The sequence below is a fragment of the Sphaerodactylus townsendi genome, linkage group LG03, assembly GCF_021028975.2.
Source record: "Sphaerodactylus townsendi isolate TG3544 linkage group LG03, MPM_Stown_v2.3, whole genome shotgun sequence".
Taxonomy (NCBI): domain Eukaryota; kingdom Metazoa; phylum Chordata; class Lepidosauria; order Squamata; family Sphaerodactylidae; genus Sphaerodactylus; species Sphaerodactylus townsendi.
In genome coordinates, this window is record NC_059427.1 from 90,651,255 (window position 1) to 90,663,317 (window position 12,063).

Genomic DNA, 12,063 nt, shown 5'->3' on the forward strand with positions numbered 1-12,063 from the left:
CTCATGTGTTTCAGTAGACAAGTTTCTTTTTTCCTAAATTCATATTTAATAGAGCCACAACATTTTCATGAGAATCACTGCAAGATAGATACAAAAGTGAGATAAAATCCTCTTATGGCTATTGGACTACATCTATGTGGATATCCAAGAAATTTCAATAATTAGGTGATTATACATGAAGTCCTTATGAAGCATCATAAAAACAATGGTACTGCATGGAACATATGAATAAATGTGAGTGATTAGGAGCTTTCAGATAATGTCATTTTGTAGTACACCGGTATTGTTGTTACTGCTACAGATGATGATCTAATCATAGTAATCTGTACAACAAAACCACAACTCTGTACAACCAAACAAAATGGCAACAAATTAATAGCATCTGGATGAGTATAGTACACACTGGGCATCTGGTCCGGCCAGAAAAGGCAGTTACTATCAGCCTGAATAAAAGTTTGTTGTAGGGCTTGTAGGTGAAAGTATCTCAAGCAAAAACATTTGCCGCACAAGATTAGAAAATATGGCAGGTGTTATTTTTTGAGATTCTGAAGTTTAAAATTTTGATTTAATTCTTACATGTTTACTTTCCAATTACATGGATATCAAAGCCTGCATTATTTGCTACTTTTTCCTTCTTTTTCTTTGCTCAGGATGTTCACATCAATTAGCTATTTCGGTCTGTCACTCAACACCTCCAATCTGCATGGAAATGCCTATTTCAATTGCTTCCTGTCAGCTGTAATTGAGGTTCCAGCCTATGTCATTGCCTGGCTTCTCCTTCGGACCCTCCCACGACGTTATTCGATATCTGGCACATTGTTCTTGGGAGGAGGTGTCATTTTGTTCGTTCAGCTGGTACCTCCAGGTATCAAGTTCCCCAGTGCTGTACATCTGTCAATGCTTGCCAAAGGTGTATGAAGACTCCAGTAAAGAGCTGGGTTTTGAAGGAGACAAGACAAACTGCCAAGATTTGGGGATGCAGTATTACATCCAGCTGCATCTGGGTGTGATCTTAGAAACCTCCCTTTCCATTGAGGCCCAGGTCACCAATATGGCAAGGACTGCCTTTTATAGTCTAGGAAGCAGGCTCCCTACTTATCCCATTCTGACTTAGCCACAGCGATCCAAGTGATGGTCACCTCCAGATTGGACTACTGTAGCTTTCTCTATGCAGGCCGCCCCTTGAGACTGACTTGGAAACTAGCCTCGTGTGACGGGACTGGTGGCTCCACATTCGGCCATCATGGAGCTGCATGGCACCCCACCACTGATGTTTCCACCCGTGTATCAGTATCTGCCCCCATTTGGGTGGTACAAGTGGCAATGACAACAGCACAGGGGTCATGCCGCTTCCAGTGTAGCTTAACCCCCCCCCCCCCTTTGGATTGCACTGTTAGTGTTTTCAATTCCCAACCCTCATGGGAAAAGGGATAATACATCATATCTATAGAACAGTCTGAGATCTGTATCTAAATCAAGCGTCTGAATGTATATTCCACAAATAAGGAAAAAATATTAACCAACAGGGTATGAAAGATAAAAACAAGATGGGAGAAAATATGCAAAGGAGAGTAATTAAAAGAGCATAGTGCCCTTACTACTTGTTCCTGTGTTTTTTTCAGATCTTCACCTCCTGTCTGTTATCCTGGCAATGTTGGGGAAATTTGGAGTCACAGCTGCCTTCTCCATGCTTTATGTCTACACTGCAGAACTCTATCCAACCATAGTAAGGAACATGGCCGTGGGTGCCAGTTCAATGTCCTCCCGGACAGGCAGCATCATTGCACCTTACTTTGTTTATCTTGGTAAGAAATGTCCTATAATTTGCCTTCTATTTTGGAGGTGTTTGCATGAAAGTATGCCAAAAATTATTTAAATAAGAATTCTTTTTAGGAACTTTTAATATGAGAAAATACCATTACTCACTGTGGTGCAGTCTTCTTGCAAAGTAGCATTAAAAAAAAAAGACCACCACCTTGTTTTTTTAATTCATGTAGAAAATTGTATGCTCCCTCGCCAGACCAGCTCAAGTAGACTTTCAACAATAAAACAAAACTAAGCAATGATAAAACAATCAAAACACAACAAAAGACAATCAGAAAAGCATCCCAATAAAAACAGGGATTGCAAATTTCTCATACATATAGCTATCTGCTGGTTCCCAACCAACGCATCCATCTTTTAACTCTATCTTTTAACTCTATCCTCATAAAAACAAAGCATGATAAAATGATATCGATCAATTAGTGCTTAGGCAAGGAGAAGATAATAAAATATGTAACAGATGATCCTTGAAATGTTATGGACCCAAACTACTGAAGGCTGTTTAGGTAAGAACCAGCACTTTGAATTGTCCCCAGAAACATATGTAGCTTTTCAGCCCCTGACATTCAGCTCCTGATGTATTTTGGACCAGCCAAAGTTTCTTTTCAAAGGCAGCCTTATACAGAAGACATTATAGTACTCTGACCTTGATGTCCATAGTCCTTAACTTCCATACAGTCGTGGATTATAATTTACTGCTAGTGATTCAGAGAAGGGGTTTATAAAAGCCATTTACACATCTGTCTAATTTAGTAGAAATGTTGGACGTGATGGAGACTTGAATTCTACTTATCTATGGAACTTACTCGGTGGTCATTTTCTCTCAGCATAGTACCATAGATATAGCCAGAAATATAAGGGTGTGGTTGTTGGTCTTGACCAAAAAGATGGAGGATGCTTCAGTAGACCAGAATCAGAGCTGGCCTGGCCTCTCAGCTAAACAATGAGACATGCCAAATAGGGAGAACAGAATAGCCTTGGAAAGAAACAAAGGAGGTAAGAAACATCATAATTAATATCAATAGATATATATCTGGGCCCAAGTATTTATTTATTTATTTTATTATTTTATTTATTTACCGCCCTATCCCCTGAGGACTCTATATGAGATGTGTCTGAGAATGGCAGAAATGTCCATCTAAATATGAAGGTGAAGATAGAGTTAAAAGATGGATGTGTTGGTTGGGAACCAGCAGATAGCTATATGTATGAGAAATTTGCAATTCCTGTTTTTATATTTTTCATTATGATAAAAAGTGGACTGATATAGTTTTTATATATTTAAAGAACGTATTTGGATATAGATTTATATAGTGTTTGAAGTTATAAAATATTGGTGAACCAGGAATGTGAGTCTTATTGTGTGGAACAGCTAGCTGTTATTGAAAGATGTTTCTGAAAACTTATTAATATGGGAAAATGAACAGATCTATAGCATGTTCTTTGAAAATGTTTCTTGCACGTATCCTGTTTCATGATATTATCACAAGCTGGACTGTTCTTAACTGTAAATAATTTGACTTAAATAGAAAAATAAAATTCTCTAGTAATATTTCCATGTATGTACTTTACTCAGAAATGACCCAAAAATATTGTTGAGGTGTAATTCTTGCCAAGATATCAATGAGCTATTATAGGAGGGCTTAAGTGTATACCTTTTTATTCAGGCCTTGACCAGAAATACATTAGCCTGTCTTTCAAGGGGTTGTTGTCAGCATACAATGGAATAATCCCAAACGTGCTATTCTGATGTCTTGAAAAAAAGGACAGTATACAAAATTGATAAACTAATTATACCTCAGATTTCATATAACTGTAAAAACTGAGAGTCAGCATAGTGTACTGTTTAAAGTGTCGGACTAGGAGCTGGGAAACCCAGGTTCAAATCCCCACTCTGCCATAGAACCTTGCTGGGTGACTTTGGGCAGTCCCACTCTATCAGCCTTGACCCTGGCAAGTATTTGGATGGGAGACCTCCAAGGAATACCAGGGTTGTGATGTGGAAGCAGGCAGTTGCGAACCACCTCTGAAGGTCTCTTGCCTTGAAAACCCTGAGGGGTCGCCATAAGTCAGATGTGACTTGATGCCAATACGTGTGTATCTGTGTGTAAACTTACCCATCTCGTGTGTTTGCCAGGTGCCTATGACCGATATCTGCCTTACATCCTTATGGGCAGCCTGACTGTGCTGATAGGGATTCTCACCCTCTTCCTCCCAGAAAGTTATGGTAACCCTCTACCAGAGACATTTCAAGAGATGCTGCAAATCAAAGGGTAAGCATATTTAACTGGTCTGTATCTTCCCACCAGTACTGTATTTTCTGATCCTTGAAGCACAAGCCACTGACTTACCTGGGGCCTTATTTGGTGGCTTGCAGGGGGGTAGGGCGGTTCGGGACTGGCAAGACATGGAGGGAATGCCAGCTGTGGCCATTGGTGTGATTTGAGGGGGGCTTCCTGAGGTCCAACGTCTCACATCCATAGCTGGCCAGTCAGGCCTTGGCTTGGCCTGGGGCAGGGCTCTCACTGGCGGACCTCAGTGAGGAAGTCTTCCCTCTGGTCTGCCCAGTCAGGTTAACAAGAAGCCCGGCTATGCCACTCGCCATAGTTGGCCTTTTTCTTTGTTTCTTTAACCCTTGCCCTCACCCTTTGGCTCTGGGTCCGCAAGCTGCTCAACTTTGGTCAAGAAACAAAATCTAAATATTCGTGAATTTTACATATATGTTAGCAGGTTGCCAATAGCTGATCCTACCATAAAAGAAACAACATGTTTTCAAACAAACCTGTTCTTTAATTCTAACTTGATGTACCATAAAGGAAAATCTCTGCATGTGTGTGCAATGCAGGCTGAGGATAGTTAGTGAGGAAAAAAAACAAGGAGCAAACTATTTCTATCTTTCTGTCTGACCTACTGAACCACTGTTTTATGTCTGATTCTGGGTTGGATTTCTGGGGTCTAAAAAGAACATAAGAACATAAGAAAGAGCCTGCTGGATCAGACCAGGGTCCACCTAGTCCACCACTCTGCTACTCGCAGTGGCCCTCCAGATACCTTTGGGAGTTCACATTCAGGATGTGAAATCAATGGCCTGCTGCTTCTCCTGAGCACCTGGTTTGCTAAGGCATTTGCAATCTCAGATCAAGGAGGATCAAGATTGGTAGCCATAGATCAACTTCTCCTTCATAAATCTGTCCAAGCCCTTTTTAGAGCTATCCAGGTTAGTGGCCATCACCACCTCCTGTGGCAGCATATTCCAAACACCAATCACACGCTGCGTGAAGATATGTTTCCTTTTATTAGTCCTAATTCTTCCCCCCAGCATTTTCAATGTATGCACTTGGTTTTAGTATTGTGAGAAAGAGAGAAAAATTTGTCTCTGCCAGTACCCCATTCATAATTTTATAGACTTCAATCATATCCCCCCTCAGACGTCTCCTCTCCAAACTAAAGAGTCCCAAACGCTGCAGCCTCTCCTCATAAGGAAGGTGCTCCAATCCCTCAATCATCTTTGTTGCCCTTCTCTGCACTTTTTCTATCTCTTCAATATCCTTTTTGAGGTGTGGCAACTAGGGTTGGTAAATGGGAAAAAAATTCGGCTCCAGTTCGGATTCGGCTCCAGTTCAGATGTATGGGGTCGGATCCCCCCATATTCGAGCCTCCCAGGCTCGGATATACCCGAATTTCCGAGATTCTCGGGTTCGTTTTTATTTTTTTGCTGTTTTTACCTATTTTGGCCTGCAGGGGGCGCATTTTTGAAGGTATCGACATGAAAATTGCAGGGTATCAACTCAGGAATACTGTTCCTGATCATTGCACCCCAAGGATTTGGTGCAGTTTGGTTCAGGGGGGGGACCCAAGTTACATGGACCCTCAAGAGATAGCCCTATATTCCATTGTTTTTTTCAATGGGGCCAATGGAATATAGGGGCTATTTTGAGAAGTTCATACAAGGAACCCCATGAACTAAACTGCATAAACTTGGAATTGACTGTCTAAAAATACCCTTCAATTTTTCATGCCGATACTGCTCAAAAATCGCCCTCTTAAGGCACACTTGCCCAGGATTCTGTGGGTTTGCATTGAATTTTTTCAATTGCTTTCAATGGGGGAATTCCTGGGTTGCCTGCAGGGATCGCATTTTTAAAGGTATCATCACCAAACTTTCAGGGTGTCTTCAAGACACTATTCTGATCATGCACCCCATGTTTGGTGCAGTTTGGTTCAGGGGGGCCCAAGTTATGGACCCTCAAACAGATGGTCCATTATCACCCAATGGACCACCTGTTTGGGGGTCCATAACTTGGGCCCCCATGAACCAAACTGCACCAAACTGTGGAGGTACATAATCAAGGCTCAATGTGAGCACCTGAAAGACTGGATGTCCTAGCTGGAGAAAACTTTTTTTAAGAGGCAATTTCTTGATAGTAGAGACCTCCATGTGAAGAGGCAGTGAGGAAAAACATTTTTTTAGGATATCATCCCGCAAACTTTTTAAAGATATCGATCACCAGAAACTGGGATCACACAAGAAGCACTTAGCGTTTATCTGAGATGGTTGTTCATTCTTACAGCCAAACAATCAAGACTTGGGGCTCTCACTTGGCCAACAATTATGGGGTCCATAAGGCAGCAGCCTTCTCAAACAATTCAAACTTCATCCTCTGTCCTCAGAAACATTTTTAAAAATCTTGTAAGTAGGTTTCTACAAGTTGCCAGGATCGATCATTTTCATAAAACCAGAACCAAAAGCTTTGCAAAACTAAGGAACATGAAAATAAAAGGTTGGAGGACAAAAGAGAGGTGGAGCACCAAACTAAATCAGTATGTCTTGAGATTTTCTGATTCTATATTACACATTGTTTCACATTCTCCATTTCCTTAAATGCCAGGAAGTTCCAAGCAGCCACCTATAGCGTTGAAGAAGTTGGACCCACTCATCTGACTCAAAGGGCAGCAATCTGGTTCCCTTCTTCCATTCAGGGGAGATTGCTTGTGTCCCCATGTGTAGTTAACTGGCATATTATGCTGTGATGTTGACAAACTTCACACGGGGAACTTGATGCTGTACTTGCTTGTAATATTTCTGAGCACTACAAACCAGAGCAAATTCATTTTTTCTGAACTCATTACAAATCTCAGCCACCACACACACTGCATAAGGTTCACTTAGAAACAATTATGGGGGGGGGAGGAAGGCGAAGCGAAGAAGAACCTGCTAAATAGAATCTGGGCTTTTGACTTTTTTTTTCTTAACCAGAGAAGGTACTGAAGTCTAAGGGGGTGGCCAGTCTATGGCCGATTATGCATGGACCGCTTTCCTAGCCCCACAATCCCTCCACAGAGGGGTCTCCTCACATTTCCCTGTTTGAACAGGAAGAGCTGCTCTACTGTCTGCCACTTGGGTCACAACCACCTGCGGCTCAGGGCTTGGAAGCTGCCCGCAGGGGCGCCTTTGGGGAGGGGAAGGGGGTGGCAAGCTTGCCGAGGGTGGGTGGATGAGTGCTTGGAGTCAACTCCAAGCATCCATCTACCCTCCCTCGGCACGCTTCCCACCCCAGCAGCTGTCAAGGCCCGATCTGCAAGTGCGGACCGGGGCTTGGAAGCTGCTCCGCAGGCGCCTTTAAGGGGAGGGAAGGGGGTGGCAAGCTTGCGAGGGAGGTGAGATGAGTGCTTGGAGTCGACTCCAAGCATCCATCTACCCTCCCTCGGCACGCTTCCCACCCCAGCAGCTGTCAAGCCCCATCTGCAAGTGCGGATTGGGACTTGGAAGCTGCGCGCCGCCGCCTGCCGGTTTAAATTTTTTTTCCCGGCTGGCTCACAAGCCACCGCTCGGGAGAAGGGCCCGATCCGAATCACTGGCGTTCGGATCAGGCATAGTTGAGAGGGGGCGGGTCGGACCCTTGGCGGGTCTGAAACCCTCCGAACTAGCGGATCTCCGATCCGCCAACTCTAGTGGCAACCAGAACTGAACACAGTACTCCAAGTGCGGTCGCACCACTGCTTTATATAAGGGCATGACAATCTTTGCAGTTTTATTCTCAATTCCTTTCCTAATTATCCCCAGCATAGAGTTTGCCTTTTTCACAGCTGCCATGCATTGAGTTAACATTCCCATGGAACTATCAACTAAGACACCAAAATCTCTTTCCTGATCTGTGACTGATAGCACTGACTCCTGTAGCATGTATGTGAAGTTTGAATTTTTTGCTCCTATGTGCATCACATTGAACATCACATTTGCCATTTCTTAGCCCACTCACCTAATTTATCAATGTCCGTTTGGAGCTCTTCCCAATCCTTTGCAATTCTCACCATCCTACATAATTTGGTATCATCCGCAAACTTGGCCACCATGCTACCTATACGTACTTCCAGGTCATTTATGAGTAGGTTAAAGAGCACTGGTCCCAAAACGGATCCTTGGGGGACACCACTCCATACATCTCTCCATTGTGAGAACTTCCCATTTACACCCACCCTTTGCTTCCTGTTTCTCAGCCAGTTTTTAATCCATAGGAGGACTTCCCCTCTTATTCCTTGATTGTTGAGTTTTCTCAATAGTCTCTGATGAGGAACTTTGTCAAAAGCCTTTTGGAAATCCAGGTCGACAATGTCCACTGGTTCCCCCTTATCCACATACCTGTTTACACTCTCAAAGAACTCTAGTAAGTTTGTAAGACAGGACTTGCCTCTGCAAAAGCCATGCTGACTCTTCCTCAACAGGACTTGCTTTTCTACATGTTTTATAATTTTATCTTTAATGATAGATTCGACTAATTTACCAGGAACAGATGTCAAACTGACTGGCCTGTAATTTCCTGGGTCCCCCCCTAGATCCTTTCTTAAAGATTGGTGTGACATTGGCCATCTTCCAGTCTTCAGGGATGGAGGCTGATTTCAAGGATAAGTTGCATATTAAAGTGAGAAGATCAGCAATTTCATGCTTGAGCGCTTTAAGAACTCTTGGGTGAATGCAGTCTGGGCCAGGGGATTTGGTAGCATTTAGTTTATCGATGGCTGCCAGAACTTCCTTGTTCGTATCTTCACTATCTTCTCTAGTTCCTTGGATTCGCCTCCTAAGAAGCTTGGTTCAGGTGCAGGAATTTTCCTCACCTCCTCTTGGGTGAAGACAGATGCAAAGAATTCATTCAGCTTCTCTGCAATCTCCCTGTCATCCTTTAGCACACCTTTTGTTCCTTAGTCATCCCTTAGCTGGCTTCCCTGCTTTTGATGTACTTGAAGAACTGTTTGTTGCTGGTCTTGATGTTACATGGCCATGCGTTCCTCATAATCCTTTTTTGCCTCCCTTACAGCTAACTTGCTTCTCTTTTGCCACCATTTGTGTTCCCTTTCATATTCTTCATCCGTCAAGCTGGACTTCCATTTTCTAAAAGACATCTTTTTTCTGATAATTTCCTCAACCTCCCTCGTTATCCATGGTGGCTTTCTTTTGGACTGGGTGTTGCCTTTCCTAACCTGTGGGACACATTCCAGCTGAGCTTTTATTACTGTGTTTTTAAATAACCTCCAAGCATCCTGGACAGTTTTGACTCTCTTGATTTTTCCTTTCAGCTTCCTGCACACTACCCCCCCTCATCTTTGAGAAATTTCCCTTTAAACTGAAGGCGAATGTAACTACATTAGTAGTTGTCACTTGTTCGCATGCAGAGATATTGAATCTGACAGCATTGTGGTCGCTGTTCCCTATCGACTCAACAACACTGACTTCCGCTGCGACTAGGTCCCTGGAGTCCCACATAGAATTGTAGATCTAGAATCACCTCTCCCCTGGTTGGTTCCACAACCATCTGCTCTAAGCCACAGTCATTTAGCATATCCAGGAATGCTCTCTCCTTACTATATGACCTGAACATGCATTTTTCCAGTTTATGTGGGGATAGTTGAAATCGCCCCATTACCACTACACGTTTTTGCTTTGTTGGCCTCTCTAATTTCTTTTTTTCCATCTCAAGAATCCCTCTCCTGTGCAGTACTTTGGCCAGGGGGACAATAATATATTCCTAATATTAGCTATAGCTTCACCCTGGGTATTGATATCCACAGTGCTTCTGTAGGGGAATCAGCTCCCCTTGCATTGTCTATTTTATGTGACACTATGCTCTCTTTGACGTAGAAGGCAACACCACCCCCAAAACGCCCTGTCCTATCCTGTCTGTAGAGCCTGTAACTTGGGATAACAGCATCCGACTGGTTCTCCTAATTTCACCATGTCTCTGTGATGCTCACTATATCAATGTCCTCCTTCAAAATTCTGTACTCCAGCTTCTACTATTAGCCTAGAGCAGGGGGTCGGGAACCTTTTTTTCCCCTCAAAAGAGCCATTTGGCTCACCGCACCCCCCACTCGCTGGCACGCCCCGCTTCCGGCTCCCCCGCCCACTTGCTCGCTTTCGCCCCTCTTCCGCCGCCTTCACACACACACACCCACCGCCTGCAGGGTGCAGGCGCGGAATAGGCCAACCGGCTGCTCGCCTTGCCGTGCTTGCCGGGCGAAGTGATGCGCTTCCGCCCTGCTCATTACAGGGCGGGTGAAGAGGTGCCCGACGGCTCGGCCGGGCCGGCCGCTTGAAGCTTTAATGCGCTCGCCTCTAAGCTCCTTGCAGAGGCGGGTGAAGAGGTGCCAACCGGCTCGGCCGGGCCGAAGGCGCTTCGCCTCTGCCTTTGCAGGGCGGGAGTAGTGCTCGCGTTTCGCCGGGCCGCCAGATGCTCCTTTTGCAGGAAGCGGGAGAAGAGGTGCCCGGCGGCTCAGCCGGGGCCGACCGCTTGAGATGTTCGCCCTGCTCCTTGCAGGGCGGGAGAAGAGGATACCGGCACCGGCTTGAGCGCCGGCCCAGCCGCCGGAAATGCTCCAGCCCTCGCTGCAGAGGAGAGGTGCCGGACGTGCCGAAGCGATGCTCCATGCCAAAGGCCCGGAGGTGCCGGCCGGGCGGCAGCGGAAACGATGCTCCCGCCCTGCTCCTTGCAGGGCGGGGAGAAGGGTGCCCGGCGACGGCCCGGCGGCCCTTGAAGCTTGATATTCATCGCCTCTGCTCCCTTGCAGGTGGGCGGGAGAATATGCTCGGCTGCTCGGCCGGGCCGGCCGCCAGATGCTTCTCCCGCCCTGCTCCACCAGAAGCGGGAGAAGAGTTAGCCCGGCCGGGCCGTACCGCCGGGGGGTAACGATGTTCCCGCCCTGCTCCTTGCAGGGCGGGAGAAGAGGTGCCCGGCGGCTCGGCCGGGCCGGCCGCTGGGGGAACGATGCGCCCGCCCTGCTTCTCGCAGGGCGGGAGAAGAGCGGCCCCGCGGCTCGGCTGATGGAGCCGCAGAACAGCGGCGGAAGAGCCGCATGCGGCTCGCGAGCCGCGGGTTCCCGACCCCTGGCCTAGAGACACCTGTATACCCTCTCTCTGTCCCTAACCTGGGATTTACGTGCTGTGCTGTCCAGCCTTTTATAGACACTATCACTTATCACATTCACATTGCTGTGTTCCTCGCTTGTATGTGGTTGATTTAGAAAAATCTCCCTCTCTGTCTGCAGAGAGATCTTGCGAGGCAGAAGTCTGCCCAATGTTTGTATATAACCTGAGTCCAAACTTGTAGAGTTTATCAAAATAGGAATTTTCATACTATTACAGATAATAACTGTGGTGGGATTAGACTTTAAAATTACTAGTAGAGAATAATGGTTCCTTGTCAAGCTCAGCCACAATTCATGGACCCTTGGAAATGCCAGCTTTTGAACTGCACAGAGCATTTCCTCAACCTGGTATTAAAAAAGAAGGAGGAGGGAAGTGTTTTGGAGGGGATTTGTTAAGCCCTTTTTTGGCATTTGTTTTTGTTCTAAGATGATGGTGGGAGAACTAGAGGGGTGGAGAACTGGGGAATAATTGGAGGCAAAACATGTTTTGTTTTCAGGAAAAACTGAAATTTTGGAGCACAGATAAAAACTCTTATGGAATATTTTTCTTTTAAATGAATAAAAATGCTGTTTCAGACAATGTTTTACTCACTAAAAATGTGTATTGTGAAAAAACGGACATTTTCCCAATTTTTCCATTTTAAAAATCAGAACTTTTTTGAGATCCTTAAACATCTGTGATACTTTTTTTAAATAAATGAAATGCGCTACAATAGGAAATAGCGATTTGCCATTATCTCTTGCTTTGGTATTTGCAACTTTGCTTGTAGAAAACTAATGCATATATTTTAATTTAATTAATATATCAGTTAATACAATGTT

General features: G+C 44.9%; 1 protein-coding gene across 1 annotated transcript in view; it reads left to right on the forward strand.

Annotated features, from left to right (window-relative positions):
• SLC22A4 (solute carrier family 22 member 4) overlaps positions 1-12,063 on the forward strand; it is an 89,754-nt gene that overhangs the window by 71,451 nt on the left and 6,240 nt on the right. Inside the window, exons 7-9 of the mRNA XM_048488010.1 lie at positions 651-865; positions 1,623-1,805; positions 3,962-4,097. Of these exons, the coding sequence (XP_048343967.1) occupies positions 651-865; positions 1,623-1,805; positions 3,962-4,097 (534 nt within the window). The remainder of the gene's footprint in view (positions 1-650; positions 866-1,622; positions 1,806-3,961; positions 4,098-12,063) is intronic.